At 41.5% G+C, this 26,484-nt stretch overlaps 1 protein-coding gene across 1 annotated transcript in view; it reads left to right on the top strand.

Moving 5' to 3' along the window:
- The window catches only part of COL4A2 (collagen type IV alpha 2 chain), a 281,040-nt gene that overhangs the window by 234,233 nt on the left and 20,323 nt on the right, over window positions 1-26,484 (top strand). The window contains exons 33-41 of the mRNA XM_082244771.1: window positions 1,182-1,325; window positions 8,068-8,193; window positions 12,546-12,727; window positions 19,054-19,117; window positions 19,205-19,279; window positions 21,432-21,539; window positions 22,079-22,186; window positions 25,106-25,177; window positions 25,266-25,391. Coding sequence (XP_082100897.1) covers window positions 1,182-1,325; window positions 8,068-8,193; window positions 12,546-12,727; window positions 19,054-19,117; window positions 19,205-19,279; window positions 21,432-21,539; window positions 22,079-22,186; window positions 25,106-25,177; window positions 25,266-25,391 — 1,005 coding nt within the window. The remainder of the gene's footprint in view (window positions 1-1,181; window positions 1,326-8,067; window positions 8,194-12,545; window positions 12,728-19,053; window positions 19,118-19,204; window positions 19,280-21,431; window positions 21,540-22,078; window positions 22,187-25,105; window positions 25,178-25,265; window positions 25,392-26,484) is intronic.

The raw sequence follows: 26,484 nt of genomic DNA, 5'->3' as shown, positions 1-26,484 counted from the left end.
TGTACCCCTAGTTAAAGCTGTAGTACTGACACGCATTGTGCACTATCCACTATTATCAATGAAAAAGATAAAATTGTGTTTTGTGGAACAAATGCCACGTGTTTATGATACAAAGTATTTAACCAACTGTCATTCAGTTAGGAACTAAATCTACTAAATACCACAGAGCTCCTATTTGTGATCCTCTAAAAATCGTGTTCTCCACAAGCCTATTGGCTAAAACTTTATTTCACATCTAGATCTATTTTTACTATATAGGAAAGCTTGTTTCTTACAGAAAATAACCACAACAGTACTCAGACCTTAAAGTGTTACTAAACTCATAACAGTAAAATCCGTCTGTATATGCAGTAAAGCATGATTGTTATACTCACTGTGGAACCTAAGGGGTTAATCCTCTGCATTGTGTAAAAAGGCTGTTTGATCCTGTCTTCTCTGATCCTCCTCTTTTTCCACAGTCCCACATCCATCCGCTGATAGTACAGAGCCTTGGGGGCAATATGCACATGCTCAGTTTGGTGTTTATTGCTAGAGAGTTTTTTTTTTTTCTTGAGAGAGTGCATGTGATCAGCACAGGGCCAATCAGCATGGGATGAGCACAGGGCCAATCAGCATGTGATCAGCACAGGGTCAGGGGTCTTGCAGTCTTTATAGAACAATCAGGAGGAGAATGAAAAGTTTTCCTACAAGCTTTAACCAGTGCTCTGCTGGACACTGATAGAAGTCACAAGACCGCTCTAACTACTGATAAGAAAAGGTATTTAGCAGTTTATATTTACTAAAACTATTGCATTTCCATGTTCTGTGTACTGTGGGAGACCAGATATAGTGAATGCAGGCTCCTGGGTTTAGTAACACTTTAAGGTCCATATTCAAACCTAGCAAAAAAAAATGCATATATAATATCACCCTACGGCCGTTTCTAGTAAAAATTCATGCTTTCTCAATAATGCACAAAATTAATACATGAAGCATCTGTAGTATGACATAATTTTGCCTGTTGTTTTGAGCACAACAATAAATCTGATCAATGTGGTGGTGAGTGTGAGACCTGTCTTTGTTGTCCCCTTATATTTGTATATTTGTATGCTGTTCTACTTTGACTTAAGATCATCCTCTCTTCTAAGCTGTACTTGACCATTTCATTATTTTTTTTTTTTTTTTAATTGCAATTGAAATAGGAGTGAAAGGGTCCTCTGGAATGGGAGGTTTCCCAGGAATGAAGGGTGAAAAAGGACAGTCTGCCTTAGGTGGTCCTAAGGGTCAGTATGGCAATTTTGGCGTACCAGGAGACAGAGGAATTCTAGGAGAATCAGGACACAAAGGTACTAATAATTAAGCTTGTTTATGTAACTTTGGTTTGCTTTTGTCTTGTAATCCCCTGAAATGGATTGAAAACACTGAATTGCTACAGTAATCAAAGCCAGTTATTATACTTATGCTAAGTAGTAATATGTTAGGTGAATGTCACATGCTATTCTACTTATCCATGGATTAATGCGTGTCAAAACAGTATTGCTTGTCACCATTGGTAAGCCCCAGAAATATTGTACTTAATGCACATTCCTGAAATTCAGCATTTATTTCTGCTGGGGAACTGTATAAAATTATATAATGAGAAATCAGCATATCAAATCTTATTTGCTGTCAGATTTAATCCTAATATTCTGTAATTCTTATGATTTACGGTGCATAGCATACTAGCACATTTTGTGACACTTACCTGCAACGAAGCCCGCATTGTCCCTGCTGCTGGCCGCATCCATCTTCACCTGTCTTCTTCCGGGTCTGTGGACTCCGGCAATATTACTGGCCAGATCGGCGTGATGTCACTCCTGCACATTTCCTTTAGTCACAGCACAGGGCTCTGAAGAAACGGCACAGGTGGCCATTTCTTCAGAGCGCATGCGCCGATGACGTCATTGGCTACATGCACTCTAAATATCTCCTAATCAGTGCAAGTTTAGGAGATATTTACAGTACCTATAGGTAAGCCTTAATATAGGCTTACCTATAGGTAAAAGTCATTAAAGTGGGTTTACAACCTCTTTAATTTTGAATTTTTATTACTTTCGCTTTTCATCCTAATAGCATACATTTCTTTCACTGGATCTCACAAAATTCTCATGGGCCACCTGGCATTTACATGGTGCCCCCCAGGTTCTTCTCAAGTCTAGAAGGTTCTTTGACAGAAAATGGGTTTACATGTAGCTGGAAATGACTTGCCATGGAGAAGAGGTTAAAGCAGCGTTAAACTCAAAAAAACAAAAATGTAGTATATTGGAATATATTGCAATCAATCCCTAAATTTTATCATTTTTCTTCTGCTTCTAATGCATCATGGGGTATACTGTAAGCACCTTTGAACACAAAAGTTCTGTGTTGCAACGGATTTACATTATAGATAGCTGTAGCCATATGGAGGCTACAATTGTATTGATTTTATTTTTGCAGAATTACCCTATATCAGTGGTGAACAACACACAGCCTGTGCTCAGTGTGTGCCTACTGTGTACTGTGCCTACTGTGTGAGTCCCCACACTATTTAAATACTTAAGTTAGGTAATAAATGAATGTAGACTACAACAGCTAATACTACCATTCTAATAATAACAGCACATTTATAACAATCAAACTATTCTGCAGCCCTCTGAACACATCAGAAGCCATACTTGACAGGGCCGCCATCAGGGGTGGACAGCCGATAAAAATGTAAGGGGCCTGGCCTGGCCAGGAGAAGGCAGGAGCAGGTGAAGGGGAGCCGTGTTGTGCACTACAGAAACAAACTTGGCAACTTCTGCTGCTCTGTGTCATTGAGCTCAGACATCAAGCTCATTACTGCCACCTCTGGCTACTATCAGCATGTTCACCCCTTGTGTGTGCTGCTTGTACTGTTATGTACTGTAATTGGATGCAGCTCTTCTATGTCCCAGCAATGTGTCAGCTTTGTGGAAACAAGAGCTGGGACTAGGTAGGAAGACCTCCTTTACAAGTAGGGGCTGTGAAGGAAAGGGAGGGGGGCTGTTTGTGTACAAGGAGGGGCCAGAGCTTTGTGTGTTTACAGTTGTGTGTATGTTGGGTAGGGTGACCAGATGTCCCGAAATGAGGACACTGTCCCTGGACCAAGTGTGCCCCCAGTTCTGTCCCTGGATTTTGGGGCGGTGTACCTATTGCTGACAGTCTAGCAGTACATACAGCAGTGTGACCATCCATCCAGCACAGTGTCAGTGAGAGTAAGTGGAGCAGAGCTGTCAAATCGGAGCTCTGATGTCGGGAAATGGCCGGGCTGTAATGTGGAGCTCCTCCTCCCTCCCATCCGCAGCCAGTCAGCAGGCAGTATAGCACTCCTCCCCCACCCCTCTACAGCCCGCCACATTTGACTGGGAGCAGGGCTGAATGAAGGCACCAGAAGGGAGATGCAGAAGGTATGACTACAATTAGAGCAAGCACTGTTACATGTAATGCTGGTCGGCTGCAGTGTCTTCCAGATATCTGGGTTCAGGCAGTGTGCAGGTTACCAATCAGCCTCCTCTCCCCTTACTCCTTACCTTTTTTTTTTATCTCCCTAACCTGAGCTGCACATTGCCTAAAACACACGGATAAGAAGACGCTGCAGCAGAATTCTCAAAAACTAGGGACACATGGCTGTTAACCATTTCAGCTTCGATTCAGCTATTTAGCCAGAGCTCTGTGTGTGCTGCATGGGTTTTTTTTTTTTTTTTGAGGATTTACTGTTGGTTCAGGCTAGAAGCTTCACAGACCCATTAACTGTTTACTGTCTTTCAATAGTCTTGAGCAGTTAATTGTTTGTAAGACAATTTTTATTTTGGAAATTGGATGTGCTGTTGTCTTCTGTCATTTGGTTGTACTTTCAAAGGAGGATTACTGACTTGATCTTTCAGAGCTGGTTTAAATAGAGTGGAGCAGCCCTTCGATACTATACACTTTTACACTGGGTTCAGCTGTAAACTCAGTCCCTGACCATGTCTTGAATCAATCATGTCTGCAGTCTCTGACCATCTCCTGTATCATATCTGCAGTCTTTGACCATCTCCTGTAATATGTCTGCAGTCTCTGACCATCTACTGATTCATGTCTGCAGTCTCTGACCATCTCCTGTATCATGTCTGCAGTCTCTGACCATCTCCTGATTCATGTCTGCAGTCTCTGACCATCTCCTGATTCATGTCTGCAGTCTCTGACCATCTCCTGATTCATGTCTGCAGTCTCTGACCATCTCCTGTACCATGTCTGCAGTCTCTGACCATCTCCTGATTCATGTCTGTAGTCTCTGGCCACCTCCTGATTCATGTCTGCAGTCTCTCACCATCTCCTGTAGTGTCTTTCTGGTGTGTGAGGTAATGTGAGGTATATAGGTTTTATACAGGCTGCGTGTAAGTGACCTTACACAGACCCACTCACACACAGAAAAAAATATTCACACATATACTGACAAAACATATGCACACAAAAAAAAATTACATGTATACTGTCATTACATACAGAAGAAAAAATAGGTAATAGCCCTGCCCTCTGCACGCAGCCTCCTCCTGAACCCTGCACGTAGCATCCTCCTGAACCCTGCACCCTGCACTTAGCATTCTCCTGAACCCTGCACCCTGTACTTAGCATCCTCCTGAACCCTGCACTTAGCATCCTCCTGAACCCTGCACTTAGCATCCTCCTGAACCCTGCACCCTGTACTTAGCATCCTTCTGAACCCTGCACCCTGCACGTAGCATCCTCCTGAACCCTGCACCCTGCACTTAGCATCCTCCTGAACCCTGCACCCTGCACTTAGCATCCTCCTGAACCCTGCACGTAGCATCCTCCTGAACCCTGCACCCTGCATTTAGCATCCTCCTGAACCCTACACCCTGCACGTAGCACAAGCATACAGGGGGCACACTGACCACCAATATGCAGGGCCACTGGTTACCAGTCCACAGGGGACATAACAAATTAAGCAAAACAACCACCATGCAACTAAAAAAAATCTCAAAAGCAATAAGAGAATCTTGTTAGCTGGTTCCCTCATCTAACATGCAACAATAAAAAGCAAAAAATGCAGCACTGCCCTACACTTCATCTATAAAATTGTACAAATGGACTTATAAGTGCAATGGTAAAACCTATAAATGAATATCCTGTGCAAATCAACCAATGCATTACAATATATTAGTGATGGTGTCACCCTCTCTAAAAATATTTTGAGAAATTGCAGAGCTTCAATGTGTAAATAATGGTGAAACCCCCCACATATAATAATAACAGAGATGCTAATCAACCAATGTATTAGAACATAGTAGTGATGGTGTCACCTTCTCTGCAAAAGGTAAGAAATATCGCAGAGCTGCAATATGCAAATAGTGACCCCCCCATATATAATCATAATACAATGTACAACTGATGTGCATGTTTTACATTTTATTATGATTATATATAGGGTGTTTTACCACTATTTGCACTTTGCAGCTCTGCAGTATTTCTTACCTTTTGCAGAGAGGGTGACACCATCACCCCTGCCCGCATTGGATTTGAATTTATCCGCCCCATCCCTCCCTCCAAGTTTTTTCCTCTATCTTATCTTCTTAACATTTGGTAGCCCTATCCCAAAAAATTCTAAACAGTATCTTTATCTTTTTTTTTTTCTATCTCATGGACGAAATGTGAGAAAAAAAAGTATATATCATACAATCATCCCATAAACACATACCACATACACTGCATATATAATTTCAAAATATGCTTATAAAATAGTTTACCATTTGCAAAAAATAAAAAATGTCCCCAGATTTTATTTTAAAAATCTGGTCACCTTAATGTGGGGGGCTGACATATATACAGGAGTGAGGGGGGCTGACATATATAAAGGTGTGAGGGGGGATGACATATATACAGGTGTTAGGGGGGGCTGACATATATACAGGAGTGAGGGGGGGCTGACATATATACAGGTGTGAGGGGGGTTTGCATATGCAGTATCTCACAAAAGTGAGTACACCCCTTACATTTTTGTAAATATTTTATTATATCTTTTCATGTGACAACACTGAAGAAATGAAACTTTGCTACAATGTAAAGTAGTGAGTGTACAGATTGTATAACAGTGTAAATTTGCTGTCCCTCAAAATAACTCAGCACACAGCCATTAATGTCTAAACCGCTGGCAACAAAAGTGAGTACACCACTAAGTGAAAATGGCAAAATTGGGTCCAAAGTGTCAAAATTTTCTGTGGCCACCATTATTTTCCAGCACTGCCTTAACCTTCTCGGGCATGGAGTTCACTAGAGCTTCACAGGATGCCACTGGAGTCCTCTTCCTCTCCTCCATGACAAAATCAGGCAGCTGGTGAATGTTAGAGACCTTGAACTCCTCCACCTTCCATTTGAGAATGCCCCACAGATGCTCAAAAAGGTTTAGGTCTGGAGACATGCTTGGCCAGTCCATCACCTTTATCCCCAGCTTCTTTAGAACGCCAGTGGTCGTCTTGGAGATGTGTTTGGGGTCATTATCATGTTGGAATACCCAGTCACCGAAGGGAGGAGATCATGTTGGCATTCATGTTTCCCTCAATGAACCGTAGCTCCCCAGTGCCAGCAGCACCCATGCAGCCCCAAACCAAGACATTTCCACCACCATGCTTGACTGTAGGCAAGACACATTTGTCTTTTTACTCCTCATCTGGCTGCCGCCACACACGCTTGACACCATCTGAACCAAATAGGTTTATCTTGGTCTCATCAGACCACAGGACATGGTTGCAGTAATCTATGTCCTTAGTCTGGTTGTCTTCAGCAAACTGTTTGCGGGCTTTCTTGTTCATCATCTTTAGAAGAGGCTTCCTTCTGGAATGACAGCCAGACAGACCAATTTGATGCAGTGTGTGGCGTATGGTCTGAGCACTGACAGGCTGACCCCCCCCCCCTCCTCTTCAACCTCTGCAGCAATGCTGGCAGCACTCATACGTCTATTTCCCAAAGACAACCTCGGGATATGATGCTGAGCACGTGCATTCAACTTCTTTGGCCGACCATGGCGAGGCCTCTCCTGAGTGGAACCTGTTCTGTTAAACTGCTGTATGGTCTTGGCCACCATGCTGCAGCTCAGTGTCAGGGTCTTGGCAATCTTATTATAGCCTAGGCCATCTTTATGTAGGACAACAATTCTTTTTTTCAGATCCTTTAGAGAGTTCTTGGCCATGAGGTGCCATGTTGAACTTCCAGTGACCAGTATGAGAGAGTGAGAGCGATAACACCAAATTTAACATACCTGCTCCCTATTCACATCTGAGACATTGTAACACTAATGAGTCACATGACACCGGGGAGGGAAAATAGCTAATTGGGCCAAATTTGGACATTTTCACTTAGGGGTGTACTCACTTTTGTTGCCAGTGGTTTAGACATTAATGGCTGTGTGTTGAGTTATTTTGAGGGGACAGCAAATTTATACTGTTATACAAGCTGTACACTCACTACTTTATATTGTAGTCAGTGTTGTCACATGAAAAGATATAATAAAATATTTACAAAAATGTGAGGGGTGTACTCTCTTTTGTTAGATACTGTATACAGGTGTGTGGGGGGCTGACATATATACAGGCGTGTGGGGGATACAGGTGTGGGGGGGGCTGACATATATACAGGAGTGGGGGGGCAGACATATATACAGGTGTGAGGGGAATGACATACTGTAAATACAGGTGTGAAGGGGGATGACATATATACAGCTGTGAGGGGGGCTGACATATATACAGGAGTGAGTACAGGTGGGGTGGCTGTTGTGTGGATTTGGTGGGATGGCCCATGGGCAGGCCCTTGGGGGTCAGGCTCGAAGGGGCCCAGGCCTAAAGCTGTGTAAGGGGCCCAAAAATTTCCGATGGCTGCCCTGCTTGAGAGCCAAATCTGTTCTAGACTAGTATGAAAAAAAGAGAATATATGAGAATTACAGCTGGAGATGAAAATTATACTGTTTCATCCATGACCAGATTGAGTGTGGACATTTTTGTGATCATTTATATTTAAGCAAAGTTTATATTAATTATTACTATTAAATGTATTTAGGTGATCGAGGGGAGGAGGGACCACCGGGACCAGAACCAATAATGGAGGAAAGTATGCGAGACAAGATGAAGGGAGAAAAGGGAAATCAAGGTGTTCTTGGATCTCGTGGAGATCCTGGGCTAAGAGGTAAGCATATTATACTTCTCTTCCTGTTATACATGCATTACATAATTGGGTTGATTTACTCAAACTGGAGAGTGCAAAATCTGGTGCAGCTCTGCATGGGATCAGCTTCTAACTTCAGCTTGTTCAATTAAGCTTTGACAAAAAATAAACTAACCTAGAAGCATTCAATAAGGCAAGAGCATGTAATAATAATCACAACCTTAGACAGGAGGAGGTCCTCAAACACAGGATGGAAAGGGAAATCACATACTGTATATGGAAGGTTACTGCACTGTAATAAACTGGGATGAAAAATGTAATTAATGAAAAATGAATGTCCTGTTTTTAAAGTGATACTAAACAGTGAAGTGTTAATTGCCATATTTAAGTCACCAAAATCATACTGTATACTGTATATCATGCCATTAAGGATGGGTTCGGCCGGAGCATAAGTTCGGACTGAACATTTGTCTGTTCAGCCATTCGTCGAACACCTGAATTTGCAGGTTGTTTGCTCCCACAAACACCCTGCAATGCACTGAGCTCTGCACAGTGCATTCTGTGCCCTGATTAAGTAAAGCTTTGCCCAGTCAGGGCGCAGTATAAGCCGGTTGTTAAGGAGGGGAGCTGAGAAGCTGGCCGCGGCGTCCATGAGTCAGTAAGTAAAATTTTTTTTAAAAATGGCGTGGGGTCCCCCCCAGTCCATACCAGGCACTTGAGGCCCCCCAGCCCATACCACACCAACATTTCTTAAAAAAAACATTGTGGGGTTCCCCCCCCAAAATCTATACCATACCCTTATCTGGCATGCTGACTGGCAGGTCAGGAAAGGGGGAGGATGAGTTAGCACCCCCCCCCCTCATGAACCATACCGGGTCACATGCCCTCAACATGGGGGGAGGGGGTGGGTGCTTTGATGGGGATGGGTTTTCGGGTCCAGCAGGCGTAGTGATTGAAGTTGGATTTACATGGAGGGACACAATTTTTTTATTTATAATAAAGGACGTTTAAAAAACTGTTTCTTGTGGTTATTACTTTTTGACACTTTTTTTGGTACCCGATACCCATTCATATGGGGGGGCCGGGATCTGGGGGCCCCCTTGTTAAAGGGGGCTTCCAGATTCCGATAAGCCCCCCACCCGAAGACCCCGACAACCACAGCCCAGGGTTGTCTAAAGAGGCCCTTGTCCCCATCATCGTGGGAACAAGGTGCTTTGGTGCGCCACAAAGCACCCACCTCTCCCATGTTGAGGGCATGTAACCTGCTATGGTTCAGGAGGGGGAGGGGCCGGGGGACCCCATGCCGTTTTTTCTTTATTTTTTCACTAGCCAGGTCCCGGCAATTGTAACCAAGAGTTATTTTGAATGGGATTTGACTCTTTTTTTTTTTTTTCTTTAGAAATTTCATTTTTTGCTGTAGCAAGTTTTATACATGCTACAGATGTGTCACTTTACAGGCACACTAAGGGGAGCCCCCAGTCAATATATTTAAAGGAATTTTTCATTGTTACTGTTGCACTTTAAGCATAATTAAAATCACTGCTCATGAAAAAACTATTGTCTTTTAAAAAAATGTATTGATAGATGTCTCCCAGGGCAGTACCCAGACCCCCATACCCCTTTTATGGCCAATTACTTGAATTTAAGCCTTCAAAATGGGCACTTTTTCCTGTTCGGCTCCCATATGCTTCAATGGGGTTTGCCGTTTGGCTTAGAACGTTTCCCCTGTTCGGGAGTTCTGCTGCAAACCGAACAGGGGGGTTTCAGGCCATCACTTCATGACACTTTTTTTTTTTTTGTTTAATCCTCTATAAGTACCTTATTCCTGCAGCACTGTTTGTAATCACATGATCTCTCCCTGTTCTTTGGTATCTGCAGGGAAAGATCTTTGGGAGGGGCTTCTATTACTCTGCTGATTTATGTTGTCTACAGTGTAAGTCTGATTGGTGCTGTGCCAGTCACAAGACTAAAAAAAAACAGTTTCAAAAGAGCTATTCAAATTCAATTATAAATATCAATTGACTGTTTTATAGTTCCCTTTAAATCTTTATTTAATATCAAATGTGTATTTTTTTGTGCATTAAAGAAGAAACAGAACCAAAGTTCAATTAACTGCACTTCTCTTGTGGATCACAGGAGTGCAGTTTGTTCTGCACTCCATCAACCCATCAGCAGACCATGGACTGAAGCCATTGTCGGCTGACATCACAGAGTCGGTAAAGGCTGGAGCAAGAGCGCTACAATATGGTCGGGATCTGCCCACAACCCTGGACTAGCACCTGGCTCAGCCTGAGACAGCTGCTCCCTACCCCTCCACAGTCCAGCGCTCCAGTGAGCACAGGCGGGGGGGGGGGGGCAGATCAGACAGCAGTGACTGACAGTCACCAGTTCTCTGCTCATGGATCTCTAGGAGCCTAGCAATCAGTGGTCCTTGATCACTCAGTTCTGAGTCTTAGAGCCAGCGGGGGACAGATGCAGCATTGGACCGAATTTGTCCTGTGAAGAGGGAGAGAGCAGAGAGAGTGATGGTCTCAGGTAAGCATAACAGGGCTGGCTGGGGGAGCTGCACACAGAAGGTTTTTAACCTTAAAGTGTAAGTCCACCCTAACACTAAAATCCTTGCATCTACAGACATCCATGACCTAACACTAACCTATCTAGCCCTGTAAAGAAGAAATTGGTATACACACCTTTTTTGAAGCAGATCTGACCCGATTTCCAGCGGAGGAAGCTCTGCAGAGGACACAGCCAGCAACGGCTGTGAAATGAATGGGAAGTGACATCACCCATAGACCTACAATGGTGCTTCCGTTGTTGGCTGTATCCTCTGCACCTGCCTCCACAGCAAAGCCGCAGATCACAGCTCAGCATGGGATCGGGTCAGATTGGCTTAAAAAAAGGTATGTATACTGATTTCTTCTTTACAGGGCTAGATAGATTAGTGTTAGACTGTGGATGTCTGTAGATGCAGGAATTTTAGTGTTAGGGTGGACTTACACTTTAACCGCTTTACGACCGCCCACCGCAGTTATACTGCGGCAGGCAGTCGCTCCTGGTCAAACTGATGTAGATATACGTCGGTCGCAAGTAGGAGGCTAGGGGGCGAGCACGCGATGCAGCGGGCAGGTGGCTCCGATTGCTGCCTGACACCCGCGATCGTTCCCCGCTGAGAGAGAAGAACAGTCAGCTGTTGTAAACACAGCTGACCGTTCTTCTCCCTGGAATGATCATAGAGCCCATGTGATCCTTCTATATGGGATCACATGTCTCTATGGTCATTTCAGAAGCCACGCCCCCCCACAGTTAGAATCGCTCCCCTAGGCTTACATTTAACCCCTTGATCACACACAGGTTTAATCCCTTCCCTGCCAATGGCATTATTACAGTAACAGTGCATATTTGTAGCACTGATTACTGTAATAATGTCACTGGTATCCCCAAAAGTGTCAAAAATGACAGTTAGGGGTCCGATCTGTCCGCCGCAATGTCGCAGTCCCGCAAAAAATCGCAGATTGCTGCCATTACTAGTAAAAAATAAATCTTTCCCGTAGTTAGTAGACACAATTGTTTTTGCGCAAACCAATCAAAATACGCTTATTGCGATTTTTTTTACCAAAAATATGTAGCAGAAAACAAATTGGTCTAAAATGTTAAAAAATTTTGATTTTTACATTTTTTTTTTTTTTTTTGGGAATGGCAAGTCGTGTCGCCCCTGTGTGAATGGGCTCTTAGCCTCCATGTGTTTGTTCATTAGGCAGTGCAGTGTGGTTTGTTTGTTTTTTTTTCAATTCTAAATACCTTTATCTCTTTGTGCTTGTTTGTAGTCACCTCCTCTCTCTGCTCTGCATCTTGATCTAAGAGAGTCAAGTGGAAGGGGCCGAGATTCCCCTCAGTCAGTGAATGAAGGCTGTAGGAGAGGGGAGGGGCTGTGAGGAGAGGGGATGGGCCCATGAGATCACTGAACACTATGGAGCACTATGGAGCTGACAGGGAAAGGTGCGGGGGGAAGGGGGGCTGCAGAGACAAACTGACGCACATGACAGAAGCTAGATGGAGGCACGTATCCTGACCACAATCTCATGGCTCAGCAGTCATCATAAACGTGGTCAGCTCACAGGGGGAAAGTCAGGACCAGGCAGAATCAACCAGGTACTGTAGGAGATACAAAGGGGCAATTGACAAGGCAAAAGCACTATGCTATAGCTCGTGCCTTAAAGAGACAGGAGCATGATTTTTTTTTTGGGGGGGGGGTAAGAATCACTTTAAGGTAAACAATCTTCTGGCTTTAGAACCACTTTAAATTGATTGAGGCTAGGAAGGTGAGCTTAAATGTTACCTTAATTATATGTATTATATGTTTTTAATTATATTAGGAACTAAAGGAATGCCTGGCCACCCTGGATATCCTGGACAACCTGGTTCGCCTGGAATGCCAAGCTTTGACGCAGGGGATAAAGGAGATGCTGGACAAAGTGGGTTTCTTGGTTTTCCTGGTACTCCAGGACAAGTTGGTCCTCCAGGCATTCGTGGATTCCCAGGATTTACAGGTCCTAGAGTAAGTATGTCACCTTCTTGGAGCATATTGAATTTAAAATAGATAAGTAACAATTATAGTTTAAAAAAAATATATAACAAGTGAAATATTTAACTGTGTCACTTAAAACATTCCTCTATATTTAGAGACATAGAATTTAGAAGAGGGGTGGGGGCAGGAAAAGAGCATGTAGTTCATCAAGTCTACCCCCTTTTGTTTGACTTTTTTAAGCTTTTCATTTGAGTATAGTTCTATGTTTGTCCCCAGCATTTTTAAATTCACTTTACTGACTTATTGTAACGCTCCTTGCGTTTCTTATAAGGTGTGGATTTTCAGCTGCAGAAGTAGTTCCACGTCAGTAGTCATGTAGGAGATATGCTGAGATACCAATCCCAACCTCAATGACTCATCATGTATGGAAGGTCTTATTTCAGCAAGTAAATACACACAGTAATTAAGCTGGTTCCTAGTGTGACTTTATATACATGTGGTAAGACAATGATAAAGGTCTTAGGGATAGGTTTGAGTGGAAGTGGTAGGTGACAGACACTTGAGGTGAGACAGTGCAGATGGATGCAGGAAGGGTTAGAGATCATGTATGATAACAGATGACAGAGTAGCAGGTGCATACAGGAGAGATCAACCCAGTGCAGGAAATAGTAGCAGTAGCCTCAAGAGCTAGCAATCTAGTTATGCAGATGTAAAAGACAGTCCTTGCTATGCAGAGCTAAATAGTGTAAGCCTAGTACAAGTCTATAGAGATTTCCCCTGTGGGGTACTTAGCACTAATAGCGATAGCCGAAGGATCGCTCAGGAGATGCGGATGATCCAGTAGCAGGATGCAGGGATCAGCGCAGCGAGGTTCGTCAGCGAGGAGAGCTTGCAAGCATGGAAGCTTCAAGCAAGATTAGTATCCAGGTACTGGTGTTTGAACGAACACATGTGAGTGAGAACCGACGCCCTAAATAGCCATCTAGTCCGGCGCTGGGTGATGACAGCTTCAGCCTTAAAGGGAAACACACCTATATGTGTTTCTTCTGTCTAGGTAGATGGAAATCACCCGGAATAAATGTGATAGGAGGCACTGAGAGTGCCAGAACCTTACACTTATTAACTCTGCTATAAGTTTTCTCCAAGCATCATCTAATCTGTCAGTTAATACTAGGGAGGCTTCAATACCATTTTTTTTTTTCTGCGTGTAACAGTACCAAAACTTTCGGTCAAGTACTCACCGATACGGAGTACCAATACTTTGTGGTACAATTTGCGTCTATACAAAATTCCTGACTGAGTCGCATGCAATTTCCCCCACCGCTTCTGTGTGTGTGTGAACCCAGTAACTAAAGCGAAGCGACATGTAGTGCAGCAATAGGCAGTTTATTCAAATGTTATAACAATTCACTAGGTACTGTAAATATCTAGTCAAATCCATATCTGCAATGTCCCCGTCCTGGCAATGATGGCAAACCACAGCCACTGGAGGTGTTTACAGGCCTGGAGGAGAAGTTCCAGGACTCCTGTGTGTATAGGGCGGAAGTGATGTCAGCTTGGGGGCGGAACGCCAGACATCTCTTCCAGCCCTGTGAGCACCTCCAACTCGTGAAAATACTCGGTATCCGCACTGATATCGATATCAGTATCGGTGCATCCCTAGTAAATACTTTTAGTTTTAAAAAATTGTAAAGGTTATAAAGGTAATAAGTCAGCCTTAAAACAATATTAATAAATAAAAGGCTACTAGCAATAGGTAAGCATACAAAAAAATCTACATATAACAGTAATGTGTGCATAAAGGTGCAACAGCAAATTAAATAATCAAGTAAATCATAATTTAAAGCATCCACTATAATTCATGTGCATAAAAACGTGAAAGTGAAAATCACACACAAAAAAGGCATAAATAAACGAAAAAGTCCTTTAAAGGGGGAATACCATGTGCAGCTGAGTGTAGGTGGTACAGGGTATATACTGACATCACACCACCACTTCTGGTTTCGGAACTTGGCATCTGAGTCCCCATTCACACTAGCGCGACTTGTCAGGCGACTTGGTCGCCTGACAAGTCGTGGTGGGTCGCCTGCCATTGATTAGCACAGGACCCGTTCTAATAGGAGCGACACAAGTCGCTCCGACTTAGAAAAAGGGTCCTGTACTACTTTGGGGCGACCTGGAGGCGACCTGCATTGACTTCAATGATATGAAGTCCGTGCAGGTCGCCCCAGCAAGTAGCGTCGCCCCTGTCTGAACGGGGTCTGAATGTTTTTCTTATTTGTTTTTATGTGATTCATCAGTAAACAACTACTACACTTAGTTATTAATGCTTTATTATTTACTTGATTATTTAATTTGCTGTTGCTATATTAACCGCTTCCCGCATCACCCTGGTACCGTTTTTTAGAGCTGGTGGTCGGCTTTCTAGTGATAACAACTGATGCGGCTTAGCAGGCACTCGACCATTATCACAAGGAGGAGGAAAGGACATCCCCCCCCCCCTCCCGCCACTCTGCCCAGGTCTCCCGTCCCACTGGGAGACCCGATCGACCAGCTGGCACGTCGGCCGGCTGGCTGGAGTCCACCACAAAGCCAGATTCTGCTTTAATCGGCTCTCCGATGTAGTAACCAATGGCGCTGATGTTAAAAATAAAAAACAGTATTCAAAAACACAGATTTTGATGTTTTGAATACTTTAAAGTGCAAAGGAGAAATTTGGGGTCTTTTAGACCCCAGATCCCTCCATAAAGAGTACCTGTCACTGCCTATTACTGTCACAAGGGATGTTTACATTCCTTGTGACAGCAATAAAAGTGATCAGATTTTTTTTTTTAAAGGGACAGTAAAAAAAAAAAAAATTAAAAAATAAATAGGAAAAAAAAATTAAAAACTAAAGCGCCCCCGTCCTGGTGTGCTTACACACCAAAGAACCCACATACGTAAGCCGTGCCCGCAAATGTAAACATTGTTCAAATCACACATGTGAGGTATCACTGCGATCGTCAGAAAAAAATTTTGTTTGAAAGACCGCTGCACAAATACACTGTGACATAAAATATTTCAAAGACCACTATTTTATTCTCTTGTGCTCCTTTGCTGAGTCTTTGCTAAAAAAAAATATAAATAATGTTTGGGGGTTCTAAGTAATTTTCTAGCAAAAAATACTCATTTTAACTTGTAAGCAACAAGTGTCAGAAATCGGTTTGGTCCGTAAGTGGTTAAGGAGCTGCACCTTTATTACTTTAGAGAGTTTTAAACTCTCCTCCTGTTAATTGAGGTCATGTCTCTGTGTTCTTCATCTTAGCTTCATATTAAAAGTACTGTCTTTCTGTACCGTAATCACATTCCTAATGTATTTTAGGTTTTTAGTTATGTCCCTTCTTTCCTTAAAGTCTTTACAACTTTGTAAACAAACTTTTTGTTTACATGTAAAAATCAGAATTTTTTTCTGCTAGAAAGTTACTTAGAACGCCTAAACATTATTTATATTTTTTAGCAGAGGCCCAGAGAATAAAATGGTTGTCATTGCAAATTTTTATATCACACAGTATTTGCACAACAGTTTTTCAAACATTGTATTTTTTTTAGAAAAAAATACACTTTAATGAATTTTAATGCAAAAGAACACAATATATAACACAATTTTTTGTAATTTATAAAGATGATGTTAAGCTGATTAAATGCATACCTAGCATGTCATGCTTTAACAAACTACGGTATCTAAAAATCTCCATTGTCGACACTTTTAAAAAATATAAAGGGTTACCAGTTTAAAGTTACAAAGGAGAACTAGAGCTAGAATAATTGCTCTCACTATTATGTTTGCAGCGATACCTCACGTGTGGTGTGGACACTGTTTACAAATGCTTGCGTGACCTACGTATGGATTCGCCTCTGCGCGCGAGCACGGGGGGGACAGACAAATTTCTTTTATTTAAAAATACAGAAAAAATTACCACGCTTGCATCCAAAGGAAAAGGACAGCAGCCAGCACAACACTTGAAACTGTAAATAATGTATAAATATACAAATGTGCAGCGCTCATAGATAATGAACATATGATAATCGGTGAAAATTCATAACATTGTGAAGAATACATACTGTATACAAACAAATATATAATAATAATAAAAGAAGTGAATAAGGGCAAAAAGTCTTTTGAATGGAGTGAATATAGAAAAATCTTCAACCGTATATTCAAGAAGTAAATGACTGAAAATTTGCTGTGATACCATCCACCACCAATATATATAAGGTGGCTTACCGGAGTGAGTGGACTAAGTTTGGCGTATGCCTAGTGAGTCAACTCATTCGTCTGTGTATATAGACCCAATAGGCCAGGGAGGACACAGAGTGGCCCTTCACACCAGTCGCCTTTGTATTTTCTTTGGAAAATCACATAAAACATCAGTAATCCAAATAAATGCAGAGAATGAAGACCTCAAGATGAATGCTCTCCCATGATGGATAAATCATCAAAGAAAGGGAAAAAAAAGGGTCCAAATAGTGTAAAACCATAAGTAAAGGGTATTTATTAAAAGTTCAGAAAACTTACAGTGAGGTAGATATAAAGCGCTTAAATCCAGATGAGTAAATAGCATCAACAGGTAGTAGCATAGTAGCATGAACAGAAGTCAACCCAATGGGTTTCATCTGCTTAGAAATCATCTGGGGTATGCTACTGTCCATGCTACTGCAGTTTAAATAGTGAATATGACTCCAATCAAGTCAGATGACAAGTGACACCGTTTACCTGTGAAGGGGAATTCACTTCCTGTATCTTGCCAAGATGGTGCCCAGGTGTGTGTTCCAAGCCTCTTTTTTACTACGAGGCTAGTATGTGTATTAGAGGGAAAAGAGAATTCACTTCCTGTGTCTGGACAAGATGGCGCCCAGGCATGTGTTCCAAGACCTGTTTTTACTACGGGGCTAGTATGTCTAAACAACAGAAATCCACTCCATACTCCAAGCCTCACTCTGAGTGCGAGGCCTGTATATGATAGTTGGACACTTCCTGTAAGACCAAAATGACAAAAGATGTCTAGAGGTCAGATGCTTTCACTATTTAAAAATGCTGCTGTTTACTGTCGGGAAAACTGGAAGTGACGAAAATGCTCCTCGCTTTCGGTCTCCTAGACCATAGCGGTGATCAGAGACGACAGTATTGTAAGCTGGCACAACTGCCAGATCAAATGCTGGGCTCCCCTCTAGGACGAGAGAGCCCAGCGAGGCACCAAAGGGCAGCTGATCGAAATGTAAGCACTTTTCGGGTTATTGGCATCTTTTCCACACCCTGTCACAACGGGAGGGGAGGCGGTAACTGGCAAGTATGAAAGGGGACATCTACACTAATAATCAGGGCACTGATCATCAGTGTCCTGATGATCAGTGCAGCCCCAACAGTTCCCATCAGTGCTGCCTATCAGTGCCAATCACTGCCCATCAGTGCCACCTATCAGTGCCTTCTCATCAGTGCCACCTATTAGTGCCCATCAGTGCCCAACAGTGACGCATATTCGTGCAGCCTCATCAGTGCCTCCTCATCTGTGCCCACCTTGCCGCCTCATCATTGCCGCCTTATCAGTGCCCATCAGTGCAGCTCACCAGTGCTGCCTATCAGTGACCATTAGTGTCACCTCATCAGTGCCCATCAGTACAGCCTATAAGTGCTGCCTATCAGTGCCCATCAGTGTAGCCTCATCAGCACACATCAGCGAATGAGAAAAATTACCTGTTTGCAACATTTTTAAAAGAAAACATTTTTTTCAAAATGTTTGGCCTTTTTTCATTCAATTAGCAAAAAAAAAAAAACCCAGTGGTACCACTAAAAGAAAGCTCTATTTGTGTGGAAAAAAATTATAAAAATGTCATATGGGTACAGTGTTGCATACCCGCGCAATTGTCATTCAAAGTGCGACAGCTGAAAATTGGCCTGGGCAGAAAGGGGGAGAAAGTGTTCAGTAGGCAAGTGGTTAAAGGCCTAACTAAAGATCTTTATATGGGAGGAGATCTACTGTATATTGATGTTTTCACAGTTTGGCTACATATCGATTGTTTTTTAGACAGCTTACTTGTATACTAATCTAGTGTGGCTACTAATATTATGTTAGACAGAAGTGTGTATATATATATATATATATATATATATATATATATATATATATATATATATATATATATACATATACATATACATATATATATATATATATATATATATATATATATATACATATACATATACATATATATATATATATATATATATATATATATATATATATATATATGTATGACCATCATTATGTTTTGATTGTTTTCTGCATGTGGGAGTCACTGATCAATTTCACATACAGGGTTCAAGAGGCATGCCCGGTTTATATGGAATTCCAGGTTACAAAGGAGATTTTGGAGATAAAGGTAAACATGCAATATGTGATGTATACTGTAGGTTGTATGACTATAAAGCACACATATAATGACTGTTATGTACATTCCTCCATCCAGGTGAAAGAGGAAACTCTATAGATCTTCCAGGAGAGAGAGGGAACAAGGGTGTGATCGGTGACCATGGGTTTTCTGGTATGTGTCTCAAATATTTTATCAGACTATATATATGTTCATATTTTGGTGCTTGTCTGTGTAAAGACTATATGAGACTAAAGACAGAGCAATAAAAAGTGTATAATATGACATCAGACTCACAGCGGAAGCTATAGATAAACTAACAGTATAGTTCTTCTTATTGGCAGGTAGTAACTTCTAATTACCAAAATCTAGACAGTTTGGTTATTTTTCAGCCAGTCACTTTTTGAGAGGATGGAATTTAAATTGATAAGGATGACATCAAACTGATTCTGGCTTCAATAATTGTGGAGGGCATCTCAAAGTTTGAATATCAGGGCAACCAAAATTTTACTACCACTGACTACTTATACATAGCAATACAGATAACATAGACCTCAGCAATAAAAACAGGACAAACATTATACAGTTTTCTACTTATCGGAGCAGGTTACATTGTAGGGTATGCTTTCTTGACTTCATAGAAGTCATCCAGAAATAATCCATTCTGACTTGATAGAGAATGCAGACAGTTCTTTCCGGCACATAGACAAACAAGGCCTGATTAATCAGTGTAAATAAAATATACATTTGGGGAATGAAAATCAGTTTAAAATGCATGAATAAAGTGCAAAGAGAAAAATAAAAGCAAAGGGTTGTGCGCTATTCAGATGTGTGATGAAGCTAAAATAATAATATGATAAACCAAGAAGTGTAATAAATAAAAAACAATATGATAAACCTTCAAAATATATATAAATAAAAATCAAGTATAAATCAAACTGCTGAATAAATATAAAGCACAGATATATAAAAAAAATCTTCCCAATTGCAGTGAGTTTCTAAACGTGCAAACGATGCCAAAAAGTGCAAAAAAAAAAAAAAAAAATTGAAAAATGTAAGTCCAAAGATAAAAAATATATATAATATTGAAAGTCCAAAAAGGAAAGTTCAAGAAAAAGTCTGTGAAAAGTTCATCCACTCATCGATTGGATAATCTGGTGCTCTCACCTCTTAACAATTAGAGTCAATGCTTGTGGCAAACTTTGATAAAATCCCTCTCTGTGGGGAGACTTCTCCTCTCGACGCATTTTCCCCAGATATAAAATAAAAAATAAACAGCATATAGTGTAATATTGTCAAGAAAAGTAAATTATCTTTATAAGTGACATAGAAGGTTCATTAATCGGTGCAGTGCATATGAACCAACATGCTGTGCAATTATGCAAGTGAAGTGAAATCAGGTGGAAAAAACCAATCCACCTCTAAAAAACAATGTGCAGTGTCCCACAAAAAAAAAATAAAAAAATGGCTGAATTATCTTTCACCAAAGTGTGTGGCTAAAATGCACGCTTACCTTCAGTATAAAAAGACAAAGTCTTTAAATATCCTATGATATCGACTTGGGCTGTCTTCATATAGCAATCAGCTCAATGTATATAAGAAAGAAGAAAGGTCCAAATGAAAGTATCAATCAAAGACTTTATTTTCTTAAAAACACTTCTCACTTACATCTAGGTAAGGGTTAGGGTTCTTTCACACAAGGAGTCTTTCAGGCAGATTCCGTTTTTCTCAGCAGGGTATCGATCCGCCGATCCCCCGCTGAGCAGGAGGATGACAGTTGTGTCTCCGCGCTGTGTGCGGAGACACAGCTGTCAGTTCCCCATGCATCTCTATGGGGGAATCAGATAAGAACGGACCGTCTGTCCGTTCTCATCCGATCCCATCAGCTGGACGGATGGAAAATAGGGTTTCCATCCGTCCAGATTTGACGGATCGGATCGGATTTCAGCAGACATGACTCCACTGACATCCGATGCCCCATAGAGATGCATTGGGTGACCTTTCAGATCCGCCAAAAAAATTGAACGGTCCGCCTGTGTGAAAGGGGCCTTAACCTTCTGGTGCATTGTTCCACTGACAGGTCAGTAGGTAAATTGCAGCTCCAAGTTTCCAATAACAGCCAGTACTCTCACCACGGCTACTACTCACAAGATGCAGCCGACGCTTCTGATCTCTCGCCTCGCCGGAGAGACAGCTTGTGGGTGATGACAGACTGTGTGTAGGAATGCTTCACGTCACTAGCTCCTCCACTTTTATAAAGTTTAAAATGCCTGCTGTACATATGCTATACTGCTTTTATAATCTGAACATTTTGTTGACATTACAGGACAAAGAGGAATACATGGAGAAAAGGGATTGTCAGGAGATGCAGGCTTTCCTGGCATTGATGGAATGAGTGGAGATCCTGGACAACCAGGACAAAAAGGCTCAACAGGTATCTATTGGTTACATGACAAAAAATATTGTTGCCTTTGTTTTTGTAATTGGTCTTAAGCAATATTTGTCAGAATGCAACATATTACTCATTTATCTTTGGCAAAACCTGACAATATTATAGACAACATTTATGGCCAAAGATCTTTTGACCATACTTCTTCTGTGAGTAACATGAGTGCAATTAGCTCTGCATTCCTGTGACCCAGCTTAAGCCTACAGCAGGCTAAAGTCCGCTTTCGGCTGACATCACAGAGCCGGTTCAGGTTCTGCAGGGATCTTGATAATAAAGGTGGGATCCACCCAGCTGCCTGACTCAGCCTCTCGGCTGGTGCCCCGCTGACAGCCTAAGCCAGCCGTTCCCACCCCCTCCACAACTTGCTCATGTGATCATCAGATCAATGCTGAAGCCATTTAGGTAAGTATGTAGGTAGATTCATTATTTTCCTATTCACTATTTTCCACTTCTATTTTAAAGCAATTTAACTATTTTAATTCCTTATTTAGATGATGCCTATAAGGTTATTTCATTTTCTTCAGGTTTACCTGGCTTGTTGGGCATACGTGGACCTAATGGGGATCCTGGATTTCCAGGAGCCCATGGTGAAAAAGGAAGTTCTGGTATCGCTGGTTTACCAGGTCAACAAGGTAATGGAATGAAAGTTTGTGAATGCATAGCTCCCAACTGTTCCTCATTTGGAGGGACTTTACTTCTTTTGGAACCAAATCCACCTGGCCCGCTTTGCCTCTCTGCTGTCCCTCTTTTTGTTTGCTGTGTAAACTTCTATAGAAAAAAGTGCTATACTACATTAAACCTTTAATTCAACCCCTACATAAATGAAATTGGTATTTGGGATGACAGAAAAAGGCCCCTGTGGAATAAACCCTTTTTTTTGTGTAGTAATTCTTCATGGGCTACGTAAGTTAGGGCATGAGAGCTTTGTGTCCTTTGTATACATACTTTGTGCTACAAAGTGCCCCTCCTTGTCACCTCAGAAGGTTGGGAGGTATGTAAATGTCTGCAATATTAAATATGGTTATCACTCAATTTATATTTTACTTTATTCCACCGTGTTTTAGAAACAAATGTTCTCAGTAGAAATGAATACAGTCTGTAATCAAGTACAGTATTCCTATCATGGTCTCTAGAACAAACACTCTGTAGACAACTGAACTCATTAAAGCATACCTGCACAATATGATATATTCTTCAAGGGTGGTCTTACCCAAATTTAACTGAAGAAAAACCAGAGCATCTGGAGGATACAAACACAGAAACATAACAGGTTTACCCTTTGACAAAGCTAGTAATACTCTTCTAGGATAAGAATATTTCATGGCAGACTTTAAATTCTTGGGCATCGTTCACATGGGCATTCTTAAAGAGGAGCTCCAGTCTCCCCCCAAAAAAATGAAAAGTCAGCAGCTGCAAATACTGTAGGAGAAAAGGACACTAACCTGTCCAGGAAACCAGTTATGTCCTCACTCAAGCCATTTCTTCAATCAGCTGTGGGTGCAGGTGTTGGCATATTGAGTAAGGGAGTAAGTCAGTTTCCTACTGCGCATTGCTGTGCTGCACTTTGTGAATGGTCTCACAGTATTCTGGGACCTGTGATGTGTCCCAGAAGGCTGCAGGGAAAGGAGGGGGGCGCCAAGCAGCTGCACATATCACCACAGTGATCTGAACAAAATTGGGAGCAGGTACGTTTCAAAACACACAAAAAAGTTGCAAATGTGGCAAAGGAGGAGGGGGAAACTCCAAGGAGAACTTCCCCTTTTGGGTGAAGTTCCATTTTAAGCATACATCCATGCGAAGGGGCATGTTTTCCTGCATAAGATGTACATGTTTTCCATGCATCTGCATGCAGGCAGTCCCATTCATGTCTATCAGGATGCAGTGGCCGTGTCCGTGCAGCTATACAGGTGCGTGGGGACATGCACGTGCACAGCTGTCAAATTGGTACCAGCAGCCACTTCATTACATTGGACAGGAATGGGACTGTCTGCAAACAGATGCATGGAACACCTGTGCACCCATGCAGGCAAACACGGCCCTTCACACAGAGGTATGTTTAAGTACGCCCATGTTAACAAGGCCAAAATAAATGCATATTGTATTGTGAGCAACGCAGGTCAGCATTAGGCTGAATTGGCTTATAATATTCTGTGTTTCTATAGCTAGTAGTAGTTTGTCGAATTCAACTGGACTAATTCTGTAAAATAGAAAACATTTTGCCACTCTTTCAAGTGGCTTCTCCAGTCCAAACTCAAATGTCAAAGCACAATCATATAATATACATATGTATAGGCAGATTGAAAATATAAATATTCAGCAATATGTTGAATGGAACACTTCCAGGTACACTAGAATAGCTCCATAGAAGGTTAGCTGAATACTGATGCAATTATACAAGAACTTCATGAACACACTGATGCAGCCTTTCCTACAACCTGTTCCATTCTGGCTCTTCAGTATCAAACTGGATATCTGTCAGCTTCAACTGATAGGACAGCCCATACATGACTCAGTTATCTGCAGCGTAGGTCTAAACCATCCTCAAAAAAACCCTGTAAGTCAGACTTTATTGGTACCAGAGAGAAAGGACACATAAATATATAACAATGTAAAGATTTGTATTACAAAACTTAAAATTATATTTAAAACCACATGGGATTCAATTCCCCTTAGAGCAATATAGACCATAAATGTTATCAATTCACAAATATCTTTGCTGAAATATTCAACGTTGACGTGTTTCACATTCCTAAGCTTTTTCAGGACCTTTATGTTTTGGTAGCAAAGAAAATTGACCAAACTGAGAAAACACATGAGATGAATACATGACTCTAATAATATAACATGTTAAACAACATAAACTTTCATCTGTGTCACTTACAAATCACTTTCAGAGAACCTGGCATAGAAAGAGTGATACACTGGTAGGTGTCAATATATTTTTATATATTTTTGTGTCCATTCTTTCTGGTACCAATAAAGTCCGACATACAGGGTTTTTTGAGGTATGTAATATATACTGATTCAGTACACTATGAATAGCCAATTTTCTTCCCTATTTTTGTCTAAAGCAACCTAATTTGATGATGAATTCTTATATACAGTATATAGCTTCACTCCAGAAATCTAAGCCCCTGGTGACCAACCTGTGGCCCGAGGGCCGCATGCAGTCCTTTGGTATATAATGTGTGTCCCTCGGAACCTCAGCAGTTTGTAGTTGGAACATTTATTAGGGTAATTGCATTGATCTCTATACTAACCTCATGTTACATGTTCCCGGTTTCATATTGTCTTCTGCAGCATATCCCCAGCCAAAAATGTAGCATGCCCATACTCTTTGACTTTCATTACCTCCATTAGGTTTGAATTTTCTGACAGTCCTCCCAAGCATTACATATATTGAACATTTTGTTTGGCCCTTTGGTGATGTCAGGGGTCGCATTTGAGGTCCTCTTTATCTCATAAGTTGACAACCATTGCTCTAACCTATTCTCTAAGCATTGCATGAAATGTTATGTAACATCCGTAACACATATGTAATTCATTTACAGGTTTCCCTGGATTCAGAGGACTTAATGGGCTTGATGGCTTGAAGGGTACAAAGGGGCTTCAGGGACCAGCAGGTACAGCCTAAATTAATTGGCTCTAGTAGAACAGCACATTACAACCTATGATTTGTATTGTTAATATTTATGCATTTTTTTTATAAAGGGACGGATGTGTTTGGTGTAAACGGTGTGAAAGGCACTTCTGGGCAAAAAGGTGATAAGGGAGAACAAAGTACTCTACCTGGATTTCCTGGTAACGCGGGTGTAAAAGGTGCCAGCGGAGAGCCAGGTTAGTGCAACTTACTGTTCTCACCATTTATGGGGCCAATTAAAAAGGGTTAAGTAATTTTTTGATTCTGCTCATTCGTTTTTGTGTGTGTGTGCACCGCGCTTACTTTCTGCTAATTCAGTTTATACTGAGAAGCAGAATGTTGGTCAGGAAAATCTATGCTATTTGGTAGTAAAGGGTATGGTCTTCTCTGGTTACTCACATTTCAGTAATCACTTGCTGGCTCATACATGGCTCGTACATGTCTAACTGCACATTAAAAATGTCAGCTATATTATCTGCTGCAATTTTCAACTCCATCCAATCAACATTTTGTTAAGTAGGAGTTTATTTATTATAACTGTCAGATTGTAAAACGATTACTGTGGAAATCAGCCATATCAGTTAGTGATTTGAAGTATGAACTGCTTTAGTCCACATCATTTTTACCATCATACTTGCAATAGGTGAACAATATGCTAAGAGTATAGAGGGTAAATTGATACCCATATCAATTTACCCTCTATACTCCTAACCACTTCCGGACTGCCCGCCGCAGTTTTACATCGGTAATTTGATGTTAAATACCGGTGTTATGGCAGCAGATAACTACTATAACCCTGGTATTTTCTTACAGAACGGGCGGTTCTCTTTCACATAAAAGTGGTCCCAGTGGCGGGACCCCCCTAGGTTACCCCTCCCCCTCCCGACGCTTCCTGGTCGTTTTCCCCCGCTTTCCGGAGCCGTCGTTAGCGGGGAAAACGATCTGGTCAGTCCATGTCCCAGGCAGTAAGTCGAGTGAGAGCAAGATGGTCCCCACTGGACTCTATGGCCTTGGAGTACCGGAGCGATGTCATACGTCTTTTTGGCCCCAGACCTCACATAAAGAGGACCTGTCCTGCTTATTTCTATTACAAGGGATGTTTACATTCCTTTTAATAGGAATAATAGTGATCAAAAAATTTTTTTTTATAAATGGACAGTGTAAAAATAAAAAAAAAATAAAAGGTAAAATAAATAAGAAAAAAATTGAAAGCGCCCCGTCCCTCCAAGCTCGCGCACAGAAACGAACACATATGTAAGTCGCTCCCACATATGTAAATGATGTCCAAAG

The sequence above is a fragment of the Pelophylax lessonae genome (genome assembly GCF_965119305.1).
Source record: "Pelophylax lessonae genome assembly, chromosome: 2".
Lineage (NCBI taxonomy): Eukaryota > Metazoa > Chordata > Amphibia > Anura > Ranidae > Pelophylax > Pelophylax lessonae.
The sequence above is the reverse complement of the archived record's forward strand: the minus strand, read 5'-3'. Positions and strand labels throughout refer to the sequence as shown.